The following is a 24,360-nucleotide window of genomic DNA, read 5'->3' on the forward strand; positions in this document are numbered from 1 at the left end:
AGACATCTTCCTGGATGAACATCTTCTGATGATCCTGGATCAACATTATTGTGCAAAAATATAGACTTAACCCAATCCCTACCCCTAAACCTAACCCTACCCATAATTTATTCCCAAAATCTGTGGGAAATGATAGCTGATTAACAAGAGTGTAAAAGCACCTAACTCTGGTTGTAAGCCTAAAACAGATAATTTCTGAAAAGGTATATCTCAATTCTGATTGGTTGTTTGGAATGTTGTTCCAGGATCAACAAGGATGTTGATCCAGGAACATGTTGTACTTGGTGAAATCACCCTCGCCAAATCCTATGCAGTTAAACCAACTTAATTGTATTCTGTCAATGGAATGTTGTTCACTGTCAGTGGCAATTACAACTTTTGAGTGAACATTCAATAATTTCTGCTCTACTACAGTTTGCTGTATTAATAACTTGAATGTCAGATACTACATTATAAACAGTAATGTGGCAGACCTAAGAATGGCTTTCCAGCATAGCATAGTAGTTACAAACTACATGTCAAAAAAACTATTACTTTATTACTTTTTATAAGGGACAGTTATAGACAGACATAAGGTGCTCAACAGTTACTATTTTCAATTGTACTTTCACCTTTATTCATTCAGTATCTGATTGCTGGCCAGCAGTGTTCACCTGTGCTGTTGTTTCTCTTTTAGGGTCGTGATGTCCAGTCTGGCTGTAGTGTTCGGGGGTTCACGTGGCATTGGGCGAGCAGTTTCTCAGCTGTTAGCACAGAGGGGTCATAGGGTCGTGGTGTTGTCTAGGAATAAGGACGCTGCACTGGCTGATGAAAAGTCTAACACTTCATTTTGACAATGCAGACATCATACACTTCAGGCCTTTTTTTTTTTTTTACCTAAATTGGAGTGTTATGTATAGTATGTATCTAGTGAACAGTACAAACAAAAACTGTTAAAAAGAGTTCATCTAAATTGTGTTAAAAAAGTTGTAATATTTATGGCGTATATATTTAATTTCAGAAAAACATTTGGGTCTAAGCTGTGATGTCTCTAAAGAAGAAGACGTTCAGAAAGCATTTGAGACTATCAGTAAGACCTGTGGCACTGTGGGATACCTGGTTAATGCAGCTGGCATCAACAGGTCAGAAAAGCCACAAAGCTGTGTGGCAGAAAATGTGTTAACAGATACTATGACCTAAAGAGATGATGATAATAAAAAATAGCATTGTAATATATATATATATATTGCATGTGGATTTTTTTAAAGAGATGGTTATTGTTATTGAGGAGTAAATCTGAAGACATGCTGTCTGTTCTTCACACCAACCTGCTGGGCTCAATACTGACGTGCAGAGGAGCTTTACGGAGCATGCTCAGTCACGGAGGAGCTATTGTCAACATAGGTGAGTCTTACTACCTTATGATCTTCTTATACATTATTTCAATTCAATATTATGAAGTTTAAGTTGAAGAAAGGGGGAAAAGTCTCCATGCATCAGCAGCTGTGCATTTTAGGTTCGTTTAATCACCACTAGATGGCGCAGAAGCTACAGATTTTTGATTGTTTCCCTCTCTGTCCGCATAATGGAAATTTCAATGGAAACGACAAAAAAAGGTGTTTTTTGTTGAGTATTATATTTGATATCTGGCTTTTATTGCTAATATTATATTATGAAGCTAGAGAATATGGAGCTTGTACTATTCAGAGGTACAAACTGAGCAAAATATGCAATTTAGTGCACTTGCTAATATTTAAATGGCAAAAAAAAAACTACAAAAAAACAAGATGCAATTCTGATAGCTTGGAATTATACATCATATAATGTTAAACCATATAATACAATGTAATACAGAGATGACTGAGAGATGCACAAATAAATATTCCTGTATCATAATTGGTACCCACATTTATCATGATTTTGTTCTAAAAATTAAGAATGGATAATCTAAGTTGTTTCAGTACAATTTGACTTGAAATATTAAAAAAAAATATATAGCATGACAATAATACGATTTATTATTACATTTACTTGATTTAAAAAAAGCACCGAAGAGGGACATTTTTAGAATTATTCTAAAAGTGCTTTTACCTTCTAAAAAAGTATAAAGGATGAGGATTGTAGTAGATTGTGCCCAACAGATTTTCCATCAAAGTTTTGTCATTAATTTAGATGTGTGTATCAAATATGATCCAGTAGGCTTTGGTTTAATCACGTTTCCTCAGGCTCTGTGGTGGGTGTGAAGGGTAACTCCGGTCAGTGTGTGTACAGCTCCAGTAAAGCCGGACTGGAAGGATTCACATGCTCCGTGGCGAAGGAACATACGAGTGAACTTGGTGGCTCCAGGTTGTTTGCCCTATATTTTTCTTCTACTGCTTCTTTTGCCTATTAATCTGCTCATAAGCAGTCATATGAGTAACACCAAATTGTCTCTGGTAACACTAAAAATTCGCTTCACCTTCCCCTCTCAGGATTCATTCGGACAGAGATGACGGCAGGGCTGGAGAAGGTAGGAGCGCTGAGAAGAATTCCACTGGGCCGTTTTGGGGGAACTGCAGAGGTGGCCCAGGCTGTTCTTTCCCCCCTGGAGTCTCCTTATATCACAGGACAGGCTCTGCTGGTGGATGGAGGACTACAGCTGGCATTGTGATGATTTCTGCCAGTAAAGCATGTGAGCCGACTGCGTCAAATCTTGTGAAATTCTCTGTGGAATTCTGAGGTCACACGTATCATTGTGTAAGAGCAGTTTTGGTCCATCTGGATTGGATTAAGGTTATTTTTAGTTCACTGGAGTTTTTGGGTTATGGCTGCATGTTCCATGCTTGGGATGACTGAGGTCACAGGTCAATGCTTGGAGGATATGACTCGCTTTGTGATGTCATAGTTATTTTCAGCATCCAAATAAGCTGTGCTACATTACACTTACAGATGAGTTAAAGCCCCAACTCATATAAAAATAATTTAAGTATTAATAAAAGGGGTTAAATTCTGGCCTTTTCACCATCATAACAATACAGATTATCAAAAAAGTGAATTCATCTTTGAGAGATGTTTTTGCCAAGAGCAACTGGACTCAACCCGGACTCAGTAATTTCAGAGATGTTTATTTATTTTACCATTCATAAACCAGAACAGAATAAGGAGAACAGTCCGTATACAGGCACAGGTTGGCTTGGAAAACAGAAAATACTGCAAAGTAAGAACCTCCTCATATCTGTCTGTTTGAAGGATAAACAGCTATGTAAGAAAAAAAAGCATATGCAAATCACAGGCTTATATTGTGTATATTGTTATGCTATATTGTTTTGTATATATGCTGCAACTGTGTGTGAGATGAAGGCTAAACTATGTGAACTCCCGACTGAGTATTTGATACTCGACTGATCAAAGAAAATGTTTAGAGAACTCTAATATCTTAACAAATGCGTTACAAGACGGAATATGTGTGAGTTACTTTAAAGTCAATGAAATATAAAACAGTATCACATCTTTGGATGTTTCTGTAATTCCGAACCTGAAAACTGAAGCCTACCTGTCAAAGCATTACCATCTCATCATTCCATGCACCATCATCATTAAAATCAGTAATACTTGTATAAATCTTGCCTTCATCCACAATCAGCCCGTCCTCCACAAACATGCATTCGCCGATTCTGCTTCCTGTACTTCCATCATAGGCATTCCTCATCACATCCACGGAAACACAACAAACATCTGTCCAAACCTGTCAGTCAGCCAAAACGTGCAAAACTCTCATCACTCATGTTAATGACACATCAGTCTCCGCTTTTTATCTCTCCTAAAAAGACAGGGTGGGAAAATCTCATTAAGGCCCGGCCTTGTGTGACATCTCTGCATTGGAGCCGAGATCAAGACGCAGCTTCTGTCTATGCAAGTGTGCGTCTGATCATTACGTTGGCTCTCAAGGACCCTGAAGCTCCAGGGACGATGAGGTCCATGGAGTTTTAGGTGTGTCCATCTTTCCACAGCCCTGTTCCCTACATCCAGAGAACCAGCCCCCCACCAAACCACCCAAAAAGAGTCCTATTTCCTGTGCTGGAGAGGAAGACATTTCTTCCAGCGTTTCATAAATATCTATAGGTCTAAGGCACTATAACAAAATACATAAAATGTGTAACATGTTGGCACCGTAGTAACATGCACAGCTAGATGATAGTTACTTGAATAGTTTTTTTTTATTATTATTATTTTACATTTAATTTGAAAATTAAATATTTCTTAGGCACTTGTAAAATCTAGAGATGAAAAACAAGGTGATCATCGGTATACTACCTCCTTCCTCAAAGCACGTGCTGGTGTGTGTGTGTGTGTGTGTAAGTGCATCAGCGAACCAGTAAGTCTGTCTACAAGCAGGATATGACCTCGCTTAATCACCCACAACACTTCCCCTCAGAAAACAACTGAAATATAAGTATCGTGAATGGTCCTCAGATGTAATGTAGAGATGTAATGATAATGAAATGCTTTGCAGCTTTCTCCCTCGCCATCCAAAGTCAATCGATCACTTTTTCATCCGACCCCAGCTAGAGGTTTTTATTGAGAAATGTGTGGGGATTATGGAGTACACTAGATCAAGGGATCGGGATTCGAAGGTCAGATCCGCCATGCTAGTCTCTACAGGTCGTCACTCTCCACTAGGGTGCCGGGAGGAAGAGGATTGGTGTCTGGGAAGAAGGCTGCCTTCACATCCAGACCACGTTCTGTCAGAGCGGCGTAGCGGCTCGCTGATGGACGCACCTTCTTGAGCTTCGGAGTGTGAGTCTGCTGCCACTGGGCTGAGGGAAGGGAAGGAAAGGGCGAGGATGAACATGGTTTCTCACTTAGAAGAATTCAGAGGATGTAATATTGATGTCTAGATAAGGAATGTAGTTCCTCAATTAAGAAAAAATATGGAGACTTAACTGTATGGCTTGGAACGTTTCATTTAGGGTTGCACAGTATACCCGAAAAAAAGTCAAATAAATTATATATAAATAAAAGGATAAATATACGAATGCAAGTCAGAGGGGGAAAATGTTATTACTGTCAATATGCATGATACAATTTTACCATATCGTTTACTGATATGACAATTTATTTTCATTTATCGGCCAGTATTTTATATTTAACTCTGATCCACATTCAAACATCATAATACTGCGATGCCTAAATTCACATGTAGCATTACAAATTTATAATTTTAGCTTTCAGTGTTTTATTTTTAATATATTAAGGCAACAGTAAAGATCTTTAATATATATATATTTGTTATTAAATAATTAAGTTTTAATATTGGTAAATCAATCAGTATTGGGGTATCAAAGCCAAAAATGTTAGTGTTGAGCAAACTCTAGTTCCAATTCATTCCAGACGTAGATGTGTTGAGTTTGAATCATGGTATGATGGAGATCAGAACAATCAGTGTTAAATCACATCCCTTATGTGAATAAAAGAACTTTCGTAAGACTCCAGCACACAGGCTGCCAGTCCATTGTTAGTTTAATGTTAATGTTGGTTTAATGTTAGGTAATGCATCCGTATTGTTAAAATTGTTGTTGATGGCAAACTCAGTGCTGGCTAATCGCTCTGGGAACAACACTGGGTGGAGGAAGGGAGTGTGCTTTTAATGGGCCGATTAAATACAGTTTTGTTCTTAGTATGAAGCAACTTATGAAAGTGCATTGATCAGATAAACCACTTCAGACTACTTAGTTTGTATTTAGTGTACTTTGGTCTTTTACCAATCATAACTCAGCATTGTTACATGCATTCTTCAGCTCCGTTTCCACTGTATGTTTGACTAACCGTGTACATCAAGACGTGCCGTACTGGAGATGATCCCGGCTTCGTTCTTAGCTGAAACCGTGTACCAGCCTGCGTCTTCCTTCAGAGCTGGCTGGATGATCATGCAGAGGTAACCAAAGTTGTCCTGGTGAATGCTGGGAAATAGAATTGAACATCAGAATGCGTGGCAACATTGTTTGCACTGAAACAAAGGATTATATCGAGATGCAGGATTGTCTATTCAGGTTGCACAGGCATATTACTTTAATCTGAATCCTTAAGAGCAAACCACGTTCACAAACAGTGACTGGAGACTTTAGAGTTTGTTACTAACTGCTCTCGTCTCTCTGAGGTGGCATAGACGGTAGCGCCTGTGGTGAGGTTACTTTGTGTGTGTTTCTTTTACAAGGGTCTTTTAATTGGTATACACACACAAGGAGCAACTTCAAAAACCAGGCTTCCAACAGCTGCCATATACAGGCTCATGGTGCACAAACATTTTTTATCTGTATCTATGAGGTAAATCGTGTTTAACATGATATACCATAAAATAATAATTTAGCTAAACTGTAATGTGGAATGGCTGTAGGAGGGCTTTGATTGGCCCAAGGCCTTCTCTTACCTTATCCTGTCAGTGTTGTGAGTGAAGGACTCGTTCTCTTTCTTCCAGAAGATCTGTGGGAATGGGACTCCAGACACACGGCACTCAAGACGCACTGGGTGACCCTCAGCAACACTTGTGTTCTGGAGTTTCTCAATGAAGCATGGAGCTTTATGCATCTCTTTGGCTAAACACACACATTATATATATAAATATATATGAAATTAATACAAATATGGGGGGGGGGGCTTACAGTTTCCAGAAAAATAAGCAGCATGATTGTTTTCAACATTGATGAAGAAAGAAATGTTTCCTGAACAACAAATCTGCATAGTAGAATGATTTCTGAAGGATCATGTGACACTGAAGACTAGAGTAATGATGCTGAAAATTCAGCTTTGCCATCACACAAATTACATGAAAAATAATAAAATAGATAAAGTTTATTTTAAATTGCTATAATATTTCAAAATATTACTGTTTTTACTGTATTTTTGATCAAATAAATGCAGCCTAGGTGAACATGAGACTTTTTCAAAAATCTTACTGATCTTGTTCGCTAGTGTACAATTTTTTCTTTCACCAGAATGACATGTATCTTATTCTTTATAGTATGTTATTATTTTTATTTATGTTTTATTATACAGGTGCTGGTCATATAATTAGAATATCATCAAAAAGTTGATTTATTTCACTAATTCCATTCAAAAAGTGAAACTTGTATACTATATTCATTCATTACACACAGACTGATATATTTCAAATTTTTATTTCTTTTAATTTTGATGTTTATAACTGACAATTAGAATATTATGAAAAGGTTCAATATTGAAGACACCTGGTGCCACGCTCTAATCAGCTAAATAACTCAAAACACCTGCAAAGCCTTTAAATGGTCTCTCAGTCTAGTTCTGTAGGCTACACAATCATGGGGAAGACAGCTGACTTGAAAGTTGTCCAAAAGATGACCATTGACACCATGCACAAGGAGGGCAAGACACAAAAGGTCATTGGAAAAAGGCTGGCTGTTCACAGAGCTCTGTGTCCAAGCACATTAATAGAGAGGCGAAGGGAAGGAAAAGATGTGGTAGAAAAAAAAGTGTACAAGCAATAGGGATAACCGCACCCTGGAGAGGATTGTGAAACAAAACCCATTCAAAAATCTGGGGGAGATTCACAAAGAATGGACTGCAGCTGGAGTCAGTGCTTCAAGAACCACTACGCACAGACGTATGCAAGACATGGGTTTCAGCTGTCACATTCCTTGTGTCAAGGCACTCTTGAACAACAGACAGCATCAGAAGTGTCTCGCTTCAAAAAGGACTGGACTGCTGCTGAGTAGTCCAAAGTTACAGTACAGACCAAAAGTTTGGACACACCTTCTCATTCAAAGAGTTTTCTTTATTTTCATGACTATGAAAATTGTAGAGTCACACTGAAGGCATCAAGGGCTATTTGACCAAGAAGGAGAGTGATGGGGTGCTGCGCCAGATGACCTGGCCTCCACAGTCACCGGACCTGAACCCAATCGAGATGGTTTAGGGGTGAGCTGGACCGCAGACAGAAGGCAAAAGGGCCAACAAGTGCTAAGCATCTCTCGGGGAACTCCTTCAAGACTGTTGGAAGACCATTTCAGGTGACTACCTCTTGAAGCTCATCAAGAGAATGCCAAGAGTGTGCAAAGCAGTAATCAAAGCAAAAGGTGGCTACTTTGAAGAACCTAGAACATGACATATTTTCAATTGTTTCACACTTTTTTGTTATGTATATAATTCCATATATAATTCCACATGTGTTAATTCATAGTTTTGATGCCTTCAGTGTGAATCTACAATTTTCATAGTCATGAAAATAAAGAAAACTCTTTGAATGAGAAGGTGTGTCCAAACTTTTGGTCTGTACTGTATGTTCTCTGATGAAAGTAAATTTTGCATTTCCTTTGGATATCAGGGTCCTATAGTCTGGAGGAAGAGATGAGAGGCACACAATCCATGTTGCTTGAGGTCCAGTGTAAAGTTTCCACAGTCAGTGAAGGTTTGCGGTGCCATGTCATCTGCTGGTGTTGGTCCACTGTGTTTTCTGAGGTCTAAGGTCAACACAGCCGTATACCAGGAAGTTTTAGAGCACTTCATGCTTCCTGCTCCTGAGCAACTTTATGGAGATGCAGATTTAATTTTCCAACAGGACTTTCCAACAGGCCCCTGCACACCGTGCCAAAGCTTCCAGTACCTGGTTTAAGGACCATGGTATCCCTGTTCTTAATTGGCCAGCAAACTCGCCTGACCTTAACCCCATAGAAAATCTATGGGGTATTGTGAAGAGGAAGATGCGATATGTCAGACCCAACAATGCAGAAGAGCTGAAGGCCACTATCAGAGCAACCTGGGCTCTCATAACACCTGAGCAGTGCCACAGACTGATCGACTCCATGCCACGCTGCATTACTGCAGTAATTCAGACAAAAGGAGCCCCAACTAAGTATTGAGTGATGTACATGCTCATACTTTCCATGTTCATACTTTTCAGTTGGCCAAGATTTCTAAAAATCCTTTCTTTGTATTGGTCTTAAGTTATATTCAAATATTCTGAGATACTGAATTTGGGATTTTCCTTAGTTGTCAGTTATAATCATCAAAATTAAAAGAAAAACATTTGAAAATCAGTCTGTGTGTAATGGATGAATATAATATACAAGTTTAACTATTTGAATGGAATTAGTGAAATAAATCTACATTTGATGATATTCTAATTATATGACCAGCACCTGTAAATCACAAACCTTATTATTACAAACTAAACTCTATGGTTGTGTAGAAGATGATAGTCGTGTACCTGCAACAATGAGCTCTAGGTTGAATGAGTTCTGTCCAGCCCTGTTGCTGGCGATGCATGTGTAAACTCCTGCATCTCTGCTTGTGACAGGTTCGATGACCAATGAATGAACCCCGTTCTCCCTCACCAGCATCTTGTGGGAGGAGTCTGGACGGATGGTCTGGCCATTCAGCTGCCAGATGAGGTCAGGAGTTGGCAGGCCACTAACCTATGTTTGAAAGACAAGTCAATCAGTTGTTTTCAGCATGATATATTTTTTCCCACTCTGCTATAAAATGTAAATCATAGTGCATTTGGCCCTTTTAAAATATTTTCAACCCTAATGCTAGTGTTTATGTCTGGTGTAGGGTATCTGGTGGCTGTATGTGTGTGGTTCTCCTGGGAAATCAGTCTGTGCACAATGCCTGGGCTCTATTTTCAACAACTCTCACATTCCTGAGAAACACAACACCGGCTCCACCCGAAGGTGTGCCAGCGACAGACCACCAGCTGACGTGTCGTTTAGGTTTGTCTATGAGTGTGTGCATGTGTACAGTATGTGTGTTTACACATGGGGCTGAGATGCTCATTTATCCATCTGCTGTGGTTGTGATGTTCCTCAGAATATTCATGATGTTTGTGAACACACTGCTCAAGTAAAGTTCCCCTGGGTGTGCATATTCCCTGTGTGACATTTACAATGTCCATCACGCATCTCACTACAGCCAACTTGAGTGCATTCATGACTTGAATTGAAAGAACAGGCTGTGTAAATAAAAAAAGCAGAGAACTCGAACTGAAAAAAAGCACTTTGAAGGCAGACCTCCTGAACTGCATCTAGGGACATCTATGGCCTGGAAAGTTTGGAAAGCCTCAAAGCCAGAGGAAATAAATCGGTTCTATAAATATCATTGACATTAAGGGCTCTGTGCATGATTGCATAAATGATCAGGGTATTTTTATATCGTGTGAAACCCTCTATGGCACAGTAAGCCTTTATTCTGATATACACAGTTCACAGCCAGACATGGGCAGCAGTACAGATCCAGAATAAAATACTACAGTTAGACAACAACCTGAGAGAGAGAAATAGACCAGATAGAAGGAAGAGGTACTACAGAATGAATTTAAACTGGGGGAGGTTTGGGTGAGCTATGCCTTTAAGTAACCATGTAATATGCTTTATGTACAGGGAGATGGTCAGCATGTTAAAGTGAGTGTGGCAGTGCTTGTGCAGTCACCTTGCAGTCCATGCGGCAGAGTTTACCCTCTTGCACAATAAGGTCGCCGGGGGCCTGCAAAAAATGAGGGCGGAAGTGACGTTCCTGAATGTTCTCATTCTCATCACCGCTGTCTCTGGACCTTGAGCGTGGTCTTGGAAAAAGACAAAAAAAAAGTCAATTCTATTCATATTATCATTGTGAATAATCAAATATAAATATAAAAAAATTTACTTAAAGAAAAAAAAGAACTGTATTAGATTTGGTAACAGGGTGGCATATTAATGTTTTTGGTAATTAAAAGATTTTACTTCAATAAATGTAATGTAATTATATTGACAATCTAAATAATTAATATTTTGTATAATTTTAATATAGTCAAGAAAGGTAAGATAGGATAGGCTAAAATCACAATTTTATCGAACTTAATACAGTAGGTGACATTAAAAAAACTGAAAAAAATTGTTGTGCATGTAAAGTATAAAAAAAAAAAGAAAAAAAGAAATGACAACAAAAAAGTAACGGGACACCCAAGAACACCACATTAGTGGATAAACAAAAATATTATTTGTTTTATGAAGAGTTTACTTTGTGTAGGGAATCATATCTAAGTTTGAGCATTAAATGATAGGTTAGCACACAGCATTGCCTTCAGAGACTATTGACTCTGTCAATCAAACATATAAATTCACATTTTCACAGATTCACATATTCTATTCTGCACAAAAGACATTTTAACTGGTCCTTGTATCATTGTCCCAAATATACAGGTGTCCGTTACCAGAGGTGGGTAGTAACGAGTTACATTTACTTCGTTACATTTACTTGAGTAATTTTTTGGGGTAACGAATACTTTTCGGAGTATATTTAAAGATGGGTACTTTATACTCTTACTTGAGTAAATTTTTGGGGAAAAATCTGTACTTTTACTTCGTTACTGTGGGCGACGCTCCTCTCGTTACTTTATCTTAATGCAATAAATGTTATAATGCTTCAGTTTATTCCAAACGCGCCGTCTACTTTTCTTTGGGCAATGAGCGATGCCCATTCGCGAATGATTCATTCTTTTGAGTCAATTCTGTTCAAAGGCTTGATCAAACCAATTGGCAAAAGAGTGAATTGGTTCATGAATCAGTTTGAATGAGTCGTTCAGTTCCCTGCCGCACGCGCTGAGCGTCTGAAGTGGTTCACTCGGAGTTGTAACGTTTAACATCAGCAGCGTTGAAAACGTGACTGGAACTGCACTGAATTGAAATCTGCAAAGGTTATTATTTGCTAGTGATGGAGATCCTTATTAGATGAACACCGCGTGTGCTGTCTACTGTTTAACAGGTAATAACTTGAGCTACATTCGATTACAGTACACGATACCACTGTGACATTAGTTTGTTGTACGTGTGTGGCTTATAACAGAGGGGAGTCAAGTTGAATGCAGCTTCCAAAAGACAAAACATAGCCGATTAAGATTTTATTAATTTTAATACAATCACACTGGTGCAAGTACGTTCAGCGAGTCATATTATCAGCTGCTAAATTCAGATCTGTGATTGCTTGCTGGCGCTGAGCCAGAGATAGATGCGTTTATACAGCGCTGCGCATTATAACAAATCACACATGATCTTTTTGAGCTTATTAAAGCATTGGCCAATCAGAGGCGTTCAGATGAGTCATCGCTAAAATGCCGGTGCTTCCTTCACTCGCTCACTGACTGAATACCTCTTTCTGGCGAATTCTCTCGCAGGAACAACAAAGTGCACATGTGTGTACGAATCTTTAATTAAGATATTGATTTCACAGTGTTAACAGTTTCAGTGATTTTAATGGGAGTTTCTGAGAGTGATTGAAATCTAGACTGTCAGTGAAAATGATCTTTAATAATGTAAATGTTATTTGCTCTCTTTCTGAACAATGAAAGATTAGTAGCAATATTTATATCACATTAACTTTCAATGTTAAATTCACATTTAATATAAAGTCAGTCGTATTAAAAATATGTTATGGCATGACCCCTATATCTGTTACTTAAGTAAACAGACAGGGTTTTATAATAAATTACATAAATTGGAGTAAAGGCTGATGAAATATATACATTTATACAAGCACACATACATTACATACATTTTATCTATATATCTAAATAAAAATAGGCTCAGTATATATGACCCAAAGTAACTAGTAACTAACTACTTGAGTAGATTTTTTATCCGATACTCTTTTACTCTTACTCAAGTAACTATTCAAGACTGGTACTTTTACTTTTACTTGAGTAAATATTTCTAGAAGTACTTTTACTTTTACTTGAGTACAGTTTTTGGGTACTCTACCCACCTCTGTCCGTTACATGGGACACGTCCTTTATTAGTGCTTGTCCCATAGAGCAAACCTGACACTGGACCTGCTGTAATAGTGTGTTTAAAACAGCAGTGCTTTTATACCTGCGGATGTGTCCAGGTGTGGAGCGCTGACTTCTCCCCCTTTGGTTCACGGCCTGGACCATCATCCTTCCAGTACAGCTCACTCTCCCCTAAGACAGAAGATATAGAGAGAAACATTTGAATAAAGAAGCTGATGCTATCTGCCTTTCTTAGGGAGAAGACAACGAAAGAAAAGTGACATGCATGACAACTATTTTGTGGTCAATTTAAGCTGGAATGTGTCTAATGTGTTTGAACTTCTGACCCTTCCAAAGGCTGTAGTAATTTTGCTGCTTCTGGTCAGTCACTCCCTCCTGACTACCGATGTTTATCCATCTCCACCACAACACTGCTCATGCTGACTAGCCACTTGAGAAAGTGTGTACAGTATATGTGAATGTTTTCATGAATGTGAAATAAAAAAACAATCAAATGAGAAAAGCATGTTCTCTTAGGGAATTTTCTGTCGCATGTGTAAGAATACAGAGAATTTATCCGTTTGAATCCACTGTTCCCATCTGTGTTCCAAAAATAAAATCTCCAAAGAAAACTAAAATAAAACAAAACCAGCCCAAACAAACTAAAACGGTGTATAATAATAAGAAGAAGAATAAACTTTAGGTTGCACAACTTATCTTTGCATTCTTCTAAAATTAAACAAGACCAAACTAATTTATACTTTCCAATATAAAAATGTTTAACTATGACAATATAATCATGCCGTGTTTATTATATTGTTACATTATATCTCACCGCTGGGTTGCCTGCCATAACGGTGTAGTTCCCATCATCATCTAGCGAGGCAGCCGCTGTGTGCAGGGAGCATGTGCCATCCGGATCACGACTGATACGGTAGTGTTCACTGCGCTTTGAGATCTGCTTTCCATCCTTAAACCAGTACACCTTCAAACACACACAGATATATACATGGTTATACAACACTCCAAAGCTTGTACAGTTGTTTCTTTTTTTTTCTTCCTCATCACTTCTGTTATTAAGTCCGCTGTCATCACACAGTCATTACTGTGGTCTCACGGTAGTCAGAGAGAGTCTCACAATGAAAGCGAGACAGCCATATATGGCAGAGATCTCAGAAGTGAAGCAGAGCAGAGCTTCCGATGAAACCAGCCTAGTTGCAGACGATAAACCACCAATCATTCCAGTCACCAGGCTACAATCCCTTAGAACAACAAAATGTGCTCTATACTGTGAACTGTATCTCCACAATAATATGCAGTATAAAACCACAAAATGTAATAAAAATTAAAAATAAACTAAGTAACTTATGTTTAACAGCTGATAAGAGCATCACAATAATTCACAAGTAGTCCACACAACTCCAGTCCATTAATTAATGTCTTGTGAAGTGAACTTTCATGGAAGTCACTGACAAGAATCTGCTTACAAGCAACATGAACGTAAATATGCTAAGAGAGCTAAAGTGCATGGCCTCTCACCTTTGGCTTTGGGTCTCCGATGACCTTGCAGCTGAAGGTCACAGGCATTCCCTCGAAGACTTTGTAATGCTTGAGCTTCTGGTCGAAGAATGGTGCAACCTCCCCGAGTGTGTCTTCATCATGCTGAACATCATCGTCAGATTCCTCCACAGGTGAGCGCTCCAGACGGAACTCAATCTCGCTGATCAACCGCTGCTCGAAGCTGGACACTTTATACTCCTGTCACACAAACAAACACAAAGGTTTTGACTTATGACCTTCTCAGCTTACTAGCTCATTTTATCCATTCAAGCACACATTCTCTCATCACTGTGTCACATGATCTATGCAGTCTTGTATCCAAATCTTATTGCTCTTTCATCATGCCTGTTTCTAGTCTTCCGTTTCCTTTTATTTCAGTCTGCAGGCAGAGGGAACATCTGGAGAAAAGTGTGTGCTGATGACACATCACTACAATAATTGCAGGTTTAAGACACAGCTGCAGCAAGAAAAACACACACCATCATAACTATATATGTAGACAACGAACGCACCCTTTCCATCTTGTTCTCTTGCACATCCAGCCACATCCTCCCAAAAGCACCCACGCATGCACATTTTCTATGCAAACACACAGACAACCGCTATTTGCCCAAGGACGTGTGTTCAATGCCAAGCATACTTTAAATTTATGGAACAAAATTAACAGCATCTCCACTTCCCACAGTTCAGTGAAAGAGAAGCATGTGCATTTTAGTGTCTCCACTCGAGGGTAGGAAATGTGCGAAGCAGACGCATGCGGTCTCGGATCAGTTAGCAATAACAAGACACATGATGATGTTGGGCACCCAGCACAGTTTTTTCCCCCCACATTTTTTCATATGATGTTGATTTCGGTGGCCAAATCTATTTGTATAATGATTGCTAAACTGGATGACTGACTGCTGGCCAAGCAAATTACTGTATTATTTTTATGAAATGTAGAATTTATTTGTATTTTTAATTTATTTATTTCAACTCCTATTCTATTTCATGTCCATTTAAGATTTTGGCAAGTATCTGTGTCATTATCACAAAATAAACCCCATCACTAGAAATTTGTTACAACAGCTAAAATACGCTGAAGTATGTGGATGACATTTTATTTTAAAAATATTAGTTGAGATCAACATATCTGAAATGTTTGTGGTAGGCAATGTTTTTGTTTTGTTTTTGAAAAAGCCTTTATCTGTACCTGTATTTACAGGCTGGATTTATTTAAATCCAAAATACAGTAAAACAGCAATATTATAAAATATTGTTAGAATTTAAAATAAATTAGTAGATTTTAAAATGTAATTAGCAAAGCTGAATTTTGAGCAGCCATTAGTCTTCAGTGTCACATGATCCTTCAGAAAATGGTGCACAAGAAACATATATTATGATTATTAATGTTAAAAACAGTTCAATTTTGCTTAATGTTTTTGTGGAAACTAATAACTGACAAATATCAAGATTCTGATGAAAGTTTAAAAGATAAGGACTTATTTAAAAAAATTAAAAATAAAATTAAAAAAAAAAACTTTTGAATCAATGTAAAAGTATGTACCGTCCCTTATTTAATGTATCCATGATGAAATAAAGTATTTACCGTATTTTTCGGACTATAAGTCGCACCTGAGTAAAAGTCGCATCAGTTAAAAAAGACGTCATGATGAGGGAAAAAACATACATAAGTCGCACTGGACTATAAGTCGCATTTATTTAGAACCAAGAACCAAGAGAAAACATTATCGTCTCCAGCAGCGAGAGGGCGCTCTATGTCTTCAGTGTAGACTACAGGAACACTGAGCAGCATAGAGCGCCCTCTCGAGGCTGTAGACGGTAATGTTTTCTCTTGGTTCATTTCTCATGGTTCATTTCTCTCGGTTCATGTCAAAGTAATTTTGATAAATAAGTCGCACCTGACTATAAGTCGCAGGACCAGCCAAACTATGAAAAAGAGTGCGACTTATAGTCCGGAAAATACGGTATTTATTTCAAAAACTGTACTTCCTTCCAAATGACGTTTTGGTTCAGTACAAACACTGAATACACTGCTTAGATATTCAGTAAGATTGCAGTGTATATCTCTGTATTTGATGATTTTTCAAGAGCATACAGTAGTTAGCACAGACATATCGCCGTCAAGGGCTTTACCGCGGTGCATTATCAGGACACAAATATTCCATAAACGGAGACACAGAAGAAAACACAGGGGATAGAGATAACACGCAATCAAAAACAGTAGTGACTGGCCAAAACATGGGGTAGACCACACACAAAGGGGTGAAAAAAATTAAACAACTAGGGGTGATCTCATGAGCTGAAGCAAAGGGAAATACAGCAGTGAGACAGACTGACAGAAGAGCGAAATATATGGAGGACAGACAGGCTGCTGCTTGATGTTTGTAATAGACAGACGAGTATGAATAACCTTTTGAGGGACAGACTCTGAGTCAGCTGAGCTGCCTTCCTGTAAAGAGATCAGAAAACAGGCAAGGGGATTGAGGATGAGGTCACATCCTGTGCAGATTACACACCTACTGCACAAAAGTTTACAATCACACACATTATTGGCAATGTGTGTTTGTGTTGGGCTGCTGATCCTGCTTTTATGATCTTACCTGCTCACACACCTCCAAAACGCCTCACCGACACGTTCTCCTCGCCAAAATGACATCACTTTACAATGTACCCAATGTGTATGTGCAAGCGCATGCGGGAGCTCGTAGCTATTAGCCGAATTAAGAAGCATTTACAAGCACGCAGGCAAACCACAATGCTCTAAACTACATCCAACAGCCTAGCCGTACACTGGTAGTCATCGGAAAAAGTGTGTGGATGGATTTGTAACGGATGCTTTTTATTTATAACGCATGTTTAAAACCCAGCCAATTACAAACAATTGCTTTGTTTACTGTGACACAATGGAGAAGTTGTTTAGGTGGGTTTGTGTACTGTGTGAATCTTTGTCTGTGTGTGTGTGATTATACCTGTGTAACTGGCTCCTCCTCCACCTGTTGTGTGTTAAACACTGTGGCAGCATTGTCAGCACCCAGCAGTCTGCGAGCCATCTTCTCCTCATAGGTTAACCTCTGAAAGCAAGCAGGATTAATCTGTCAGAGCCTGGGTTAGTGTGTGAGAAAACACACACTCACACACGCAAAAGCATGATAATTATTTGGTGGCCTGTACTAGTGAATTCAAGGTTAATGGTGAACATGTGGTGGGTTTTAGTTATGCATTGTGGGTTGATTTTAGAGCTCCTATAGTGATTGATCATTTTAGTTGGAGTTGTTGATGGTGGAAGGTAATTTTCTCAGTTTATCAGCTGTATTTCATGAAAAGTTACACTAAACATTTTTTTTCCTTTTCCCTGTTCCCATTTTGTTTCCCATCAATTTTGATACTGTTAACTAAAAGTATTAATCATTTTCATAACTAAAATTATGTATATATATAAAACACACACACACACACACACACACACACACACACAAACACACACACACACACACACACACATATATACTTCCCACCCTGGGGGGGTGTTAATGCCTTTAAAAGAAAAATAGTTACCAAATATACTGAAACATGACTGCATGTGTTAATGATTAGACTACATTATATTCAAGATGGCAATGCTAGTAAAGCTAGTGTGGTAGTACTATTAACAGTGTTGGGAAGGTTACTTTGGAAATGTAATAGGTTACAGATTACAAGTTACCCTGTTTAAAATGTAATAGTAGTGTAACTTTTTCAATTACTTTATTAAAGTAATGTAACTAATTACTTTTGAGTACTTTTTGATTACTTTTCTAAATTTGTGAAAATTAAAGAATAATAAATAAAAGTATATACATCAACTTAAATACAGTTATCTAATAAGCATGTGACGTATTCTGTGTAATAAACTCCTGAAACATTGGTGTTTTTTTTAAACTGCTGTCTCTTTGTACATGATGATAGTTTTCTCAAAATAAGTAAAATGCACATTAAGTGACACAAAACAGTTCTAGAAATTATGTTTATGTGCTCGTGTACTCCTATATTGAGGCAGCAGAGGTTGAAAACACTGCGAGCTTCAGTAGGCCTATGTGTAGTAAATGAAACCATGTCTTTGCCATTAATTTACAGGAGGGGCGGACTGGGGAAAAAATTCAGACTGGAAAATTCAAACTCATACAAACAAATTCATGGACGAAACTATTTTTTTGTATGGACCTGACATAAAAAAAGGTTTAAATCTTTAATTTGGGGACATGCAAAATAATTAAAAGTTCTCTCCTGAACTGCACCTTCACTTCCATTTTTCTCTTCAGTCTCTTTATTTTGCCCTGTTATCCATCTCTCTCATGACTTTAATACTCAAGATTGAACAAAACTATACTTTACAATACTCTACAATACTACAATATCTTTATAGAAAAATCCTAATACTGTACATGAGTCGTGTTTTTCCCTTACAAAAATTAACCTTGCTTTTATTAGCCTATATAAAAGTAAAATAACCTTGTTTTGTTTTTTTGTTTTTTTTGCAAATGGATTTGTATTTATTTTTAAATAAATATATTTGTAAAATAATTTTACATTTTTGGTTACCACATTTAAACAATAGTAACCATTTTCTCTGGATTTATAGTTAAATATTAAAATGTAAATTTTCGTAAGGGTTGTGTTGTTGTCTGTCGTAGCTCCCCCTAAACCTATAAAAAAATCGAATTTTTTTTTCAGATAAATTCCTACTGTAAAATTACAACAGATAATAATGATGTCCTTTATATAGTATTTTGAGTGATGACTGATGAGCAACGTGCTGCTGCTTGATTAAATAAATAAAAAACTAAGTCAAAAAAGCATCTTTACAGATGAAACTGACCTAAAACCCTGAACAGTAGTTCTGCTTCTCTGCTCCAGCTGTGCGCTTCCACAGTGTCTCTCTCTCTCTCTCTCTCTCTCTCTCTCTCTCTCTCTCTCTCTCTCTCTCTCTCTCTCTCTCTCTCTCTCTCTCTCTCTCTCTCGGAGGCGCGGAAAGCGCGCGAGTCATGACTAACACTTCATGACTTATAAGAGATTCATTTATCAAATGGCGGATTCGCAAATCATCGCTTTAGTACATTCGGCTGGCAATTATACATTAATGATATTAAATAGTGGGGCAAAATCGGCTGCCAGGCCACCGGGAATTGTCCTGGTTCTCCCGGTGTCCAGTCCGCGCCTGATTTCCACAGACACGCAGAATGCGCATTTTTGGGGCTTACTATTCACAGACACTAGTCGATGTCATGTTTTGATTCAAGTGTACTGACCTACTTTTGATTTAGTCATCCAAAATGTGGCATATTCCGTCCGCGTTAGGCATTCCGTTTTATTCTACGAATTAGACTGTATTTCCGCATCCCGTAAATTATTAGGGCGGTATGTCTCAGAATAGTCAGTGCAATTTGGGAAAGAAATCAGTTAAATCTGTATGTGAATGTGTGTAAATATTCAAATGTAATCCCCTTTGTAATCGTTAAAAATTTCATAAGTAACTAATTTAATTACTCATTTTTTCGTAGTAACTGTAACTAATTACAGTTACAATAATTTTGTAATTAAATTACGTAACGCCGTTACATGTAACTAGTTACTCCCCAACACTGACTATTAATGAGGTTACTGTAATTTTTTAGTAATACAAACATAAACCTCTCACACACATACCTGCTGTCCATTGCTAAGTCTTTCCTCTTTGAAGCGTAGTTTTCTCTCCAGGTCTTGTATGACGGCATCTTTGGAGCCCTGGATTTCTGAATCAGAGAAGATACGCGGTGTGCGGGGTGTAGTCTTACGTGGCAAAGATCTGTTAAAACACAATCAGAAAATAATGAAAAAAGACTTCAAAAGCAACACAAAGCACACTAAGAATTTCCCACATACACAAAACAAATGAACAGACCCACAGCTTTTATAATACAGTGCAATATGAAAGTTGGCATTGACAAGAAGAATGTGGGACATATTCTCTTGCATATGCACTGGGAAGCAAGAATAATTTTTGTTATCTGTTTGTGTGTATTTTAAAATTCCACAGCGGTCTCTTATCTTCCCCCTTTGGCTCTGGAGTGCCAGGAAGAGAGAGAGGGAGGAATTAACTAGTGGAAGATAATGGAGAAAACAGAGATGAAGAGGTGGACAATAGGAGCAGCAGCTTTGAAAAAAAAAAAACTCTGGATGAGTATTCATTGAAGATCCTAATCATAAATCATGAGCAACATCAAATCAATCTCAATTAAATACCTTTCAAATAAAGCTTAAATAAAAATGGTCATTGTTTACCACTTCTTGAATAACAAACGCATGTTGAATACCATTCATATAATGAAAGTGGACAGTGACCAGAGGTTGTCTGTTCCAGTGTTATTTTAATATTACTTATAGTAATATACTTATAGTAATATACTAACTACTATAGTGTTTATTACTATTTTGGATTTGTCTTTGTTATTTTTACTGTTTTATTTTTAGTAATTTGGCTACGTCATGTGCTTTTGATTTTATTTAAGTTTTAGTAATTTTAGTACTTCACTTTTTGCAACACAAAAATATTGTTTCTAATATGGAAGTCATTAAAATCTCAAAATCGTATCCACCACATAGCTCTTAAATCTCATTTATCTGGTGCATTGCGATGCATAACAAGACACACAAGGATCAATGTTTTGTTTTGTTTTTAATCTTCTTGGAGCTTGATGGTCCCTGGTCATCTCCTAGCATCTTAGATATTCTGTAAAAAATTCTCTTTTTATGTTCAATAGAATAAAGAAGGTCATACAGGTTTCAAACTACATGACAGTGAGCTGATTTTTTTATCCCTATAAAAACACTCATTCTCAACTAAACCGACGTGCTTCATATTTCTGTGTAGGCTTGAGAATGAGAGAGGACATCTCTATAATACACAGTCCTTACCCTCAAGGTTCCACGGCTTCCATTGATCTCAGTGTCTCCATAAACATGCCATGTAAGAATGCATACAGTACATGTTTTCCATGCAGCTGGAAAGCAAGAGCCGCACTCCAAATTATTATTAGTCCAGGGGTTCACTCTATATGCCCTTGATAGTGCTTTATTGGAGCTCATGATGAAGTGCTTTGTCTTTAGTATAGAGAATCAGCTTGTTAAGTTGTGACACAAGGAACCTGAGATTTCAGTATGGGGATAAAGTTTAGGATCATAATTTTTAGTTGTAAGTTTGTTTCCATTTGTTGTTTGCTTTTGACACCTGATATAGCGTTTGGACCTAATAACGGTAATGCGTGACATCAGACTTAAAAACCAGGAGACTGCACACCTTCGAAAAGCATTTGGGATGTGTTTTAAACAGATGAATGTGGATACTCACACTGTGCCATTACCCTTGGGCAGCCCCAACACATTCACTGGTGGCGGAGGTGGTGTGCCTGGGAGCAAAGACACCAGAAACCCAGCTGGTGATTGGGGAGTGGACGTGAACGGCGAGGAGGTGTCTGAGCGAGTGGGGCTCAACGTGACAGGTGGTGGAGGCGGTGGAGGTGGAGGAGGGAAGTCTTGTGGCAAGCCAGCAGGAGAGGATAAAGTGCTGGAGCTGAGAAAGGGCGGAGGGGGTGGCGGGAAAGAAGGCGAGCTGGGAGACTCCACGCTGCTTCCTTTAGACAGTAGCGGCTGCTGCTGGAAGGGTGGAAGTGTGACGCGGCTGAAGGGTTTGTGGGATGTTGTGGGGGATAGCGGACTGGAGCTTGAGGAGGTCGAGGACTGCGTGCTGTATCCAATCGATCCCCCTCTAGTTGTTGGACTCTGCGCAGCAATGAACTGCTTGGGCCGCGCGTAGTTGAAGGCGCTTGTTTGCATGGTGCTACTCTCCAGCTCCTGGAAGGATGGAGGAGGTGGGAGAGGTGGAGATGGAGGCGGGACTTCCTGAGGAGGGGGAAGCTGCTGTTGCTGCTCGAGAAGGATCTGATCCTGAAGTTGCTTCAGTTGTGCCGCGTTTCTGCAAGGAAAAAATTAAACAACATGGACTGTTTAGCATCACCAACTATACACATTTTACTTCAAAAGTCAGATAATGCATCCATCTGACTTTAATTGCACAATCTGACAAACATTAACTGAACTAATGTCAACATCTTAAGATAATGTTTGTACAGCATGTTTGCTGGGTCTAAACTTGGCTAAATATAAGTGTGTACACAATTATTAAACTGATAGCTCCGATCCGGATTACTCAATACAGCATTCATGCCAAGACCCCTGACAGAAAAAATATGTTCACCATATGATTAATCTGAATCTGTTTAATAAAATTTGGGTTTATTGGAAATTTGTGTCCTCTATATTTTTTGCAAGAGCAACAACATAGCTTATTAGCCGCAGTAGCTGGTTTCTAGTTGGGTGGCTGACCCATAATGAACATGTTCCAAAACCAGCTTCACCATCTTTAGATGGTTTGATAGCATGTTTGTTAAATTGGTACTTGGTACTCTAATGAATATTCTGATGATGTAGTGCTTTATATAAATATATTTCCATCTTTATTGATTTTTTAGAGATGGAAAGCCACACACAGTTCAGCAAGTGATGTAATAAGGCCCTCTCAGTGTCAGTGTATCATCCTCACATTATGAATGGCCCATTACACGGCAAATTTTAAGCTACACTATCAACAACACCATATAACATGGAGATGGAGATCTCAGCGATGTGTTGTGTGAATATGGGTGTGGACTGATGACTGAGCATTGTTATCGGTCAAATGTTTGGCCTCATGGTTCACCCAAACACAACAACAACAACAACACATGCAAGTGACATACAAATTGTCCTTTTTTCTGCTAAACAGGAGAAATTGGCTGCCTACAGTCATAGTTGTCAATCATCTAAATACTTGTGTCCCTGGAAGACATGTTTTGTTCGAAATGGAATTTGTCTCTCTTCTTCTGCAGACTCAGCCCCACTCTCCAGCAGCCTTTTTTTTTTTTTGCCAACATCTAGACACTTTTTGTGAACCTTAACAAATGGATAACCTTAAACGAACCGATAACCAAGTCCAGATGCTTCTCCTATAGGCCCATTCAGAGCAGCATTCAACATTTTTCTGCTGGTCGCTCTATAAAGAAACCCAAAACTTGAATCAAATGCATAATTTCGATGTGTGTGTTTCACAAGGGGATTGGAGTGGTAGGCCAGCCACACTCCAAACCCCATTTAATCTAATTACTTCCAGATGTTGACTAATGAGTCGCTGTGTTTTCCCTCCTTCTTTCCATTTTTTTGTAAATGAGGTGGAAGCCCTACCTCCAGCCAACTGATAAATCCTCAGAGTTTGGGTCATGAAAAAGAGTAAGGGAGTATTCAGTTTGTGTTGGTAATACTTCCCCAAGCCTTAACCTAAAACCTAAAGTTCAAGTTTATCAAATAAAAGGATTCATAGAGGAAAAGAATAGAATAAATTATGTAATTATTTTGGCATCACAAATGGTGATTTGGACCACATTAAAGGCATAAATGTCCACCTAAAACTTGCCTTTTCCCTTTTTCCCTGTCTGTATTTTCAAGTATTCATCAAAAGAGCACATTTACAGGAATACTTTGGCAGCTGGTGAAAGGCTCTTTTCCTTTTTTGGCTCTGTTATGAGTTCTGAAGCACCAGCAGCTAGACTCTCACTTCTCTACCTTCTGTCTTTGGGTCCTGCTTTCTCTTCTTTCAATTGCTTCACACTTAAATTTCATAATGATGTCTCCCTCTTCTTTTCCTTTCTTTTTAACATCAGAAAGAACAAGAATTGCAAATCTAATCTGTCTTTTTGCTCAGATCTCAAATCTCAGACCCCAATATACGGATACAGAGTCAACAGATTCAGTGTGCAGTGCATTTCTTAAATATTTACTGAAGGGATGAGAACAAATAAGCAGCAAACAAAGTGTTCAGCTTTTGCCCAGTAGTATCTAGCTTGGCACTTGAACAAGTAATGGTGAAAAACAACAACAGTGCAATCTTAATTTCCGGCAATCAATCACCAAGCCATGTTCTCCTAAACTCTAGAGTTGTAATGTCCAAAAAATTCTTCAAAATT

At 38.3% G+C, this 24,360-nt stretch overlaps 1 protein-coding gene and 1 pseudogene across 5 annotated transcripts in view; one reads left to right on the plus strand and one right to left on the minus strand.

Annotated features, from left to right (window-relative positions):
* The first annotated feature begins 681 nt into the window (after positions 1-681).
* On the plus strand, positions 682-2,657 carry LOC132091890 (carbonyl reductase family member 4-like; annotated as a pseudogene).
* Positions 2,658-3,069: 412 nt separating this feature from the next.
* Positions 3,070-24,360, minus strand: part of LOC132092527 (palladin-like) — an 84,452-nt gene continuing 63,161 nt past the window's right edge. For 3 of the 5 annotated variants that reach the window (XM_059498796.1, XM_059498795.1, XM_059498799.1), the window contains 12 exons: positions 21,654-22,277; positions 19,973-20,111; positions 17,260-17,361; positions 16,701-16,739; positions 14,267-14,485; positions 13,563-13,712; positions 12,831-12,919; positions 10,417-10,549; positions 9,197-9,404; positions 6,386-6,551; positions 5,785-5,918; positions 3,070-4,775 (listed from right to left, as the gene is read on the minus strand). In XM_059498796.1, the coding sequence (XP_059354779.1) occupies positions 4,615-4,775; positions 5,785-5,918; positions 6,386-6,551; positions 9,197-9,404; positions 10,417-10,549; positions 12,831-12,919; positions 13,563-13,712; positions 14,267-14,485; positions 16,701-16,739; positions 17,260-17,361; positions 19,973-20,111; positions 21,654-22,277 (2,164 nt within the window). In that variant the 3' untranslated portion in view covers positions 3,070-4,614. The remainder of the gene's footprint in view (positions 4,776-5,784; positions 5,919-6,385; positions 6,552-9,196; positions 9,405-10,416; positions 10,550-12,830; positions 12,920-13,562; positions 13,713-14,266; positions 14,486-16,700; positions 16,740-17,259; positions 17,362-19,972; positions 20,112-21,653; positions 22,278-24,360) is intronic. The other 2 variants (XM_059498798.1, XM_059498797.1) reach the window with 2 other exon arrangements.

This window comes from Carassius carassius, chromosome 18 (genome assembly GCF_963082965.1).
Source record: "Carassius carassius chromosome 18, fCarCar2.1, whole genome shotgun sequence".
Classification (NCBI taxonomy): domain Eukaryota; kingdom Metazoa; phylum Chordata; class Actinopteri; order Cypriniformes; family Cyprinidae; genus Carassius; species Carassius carassius.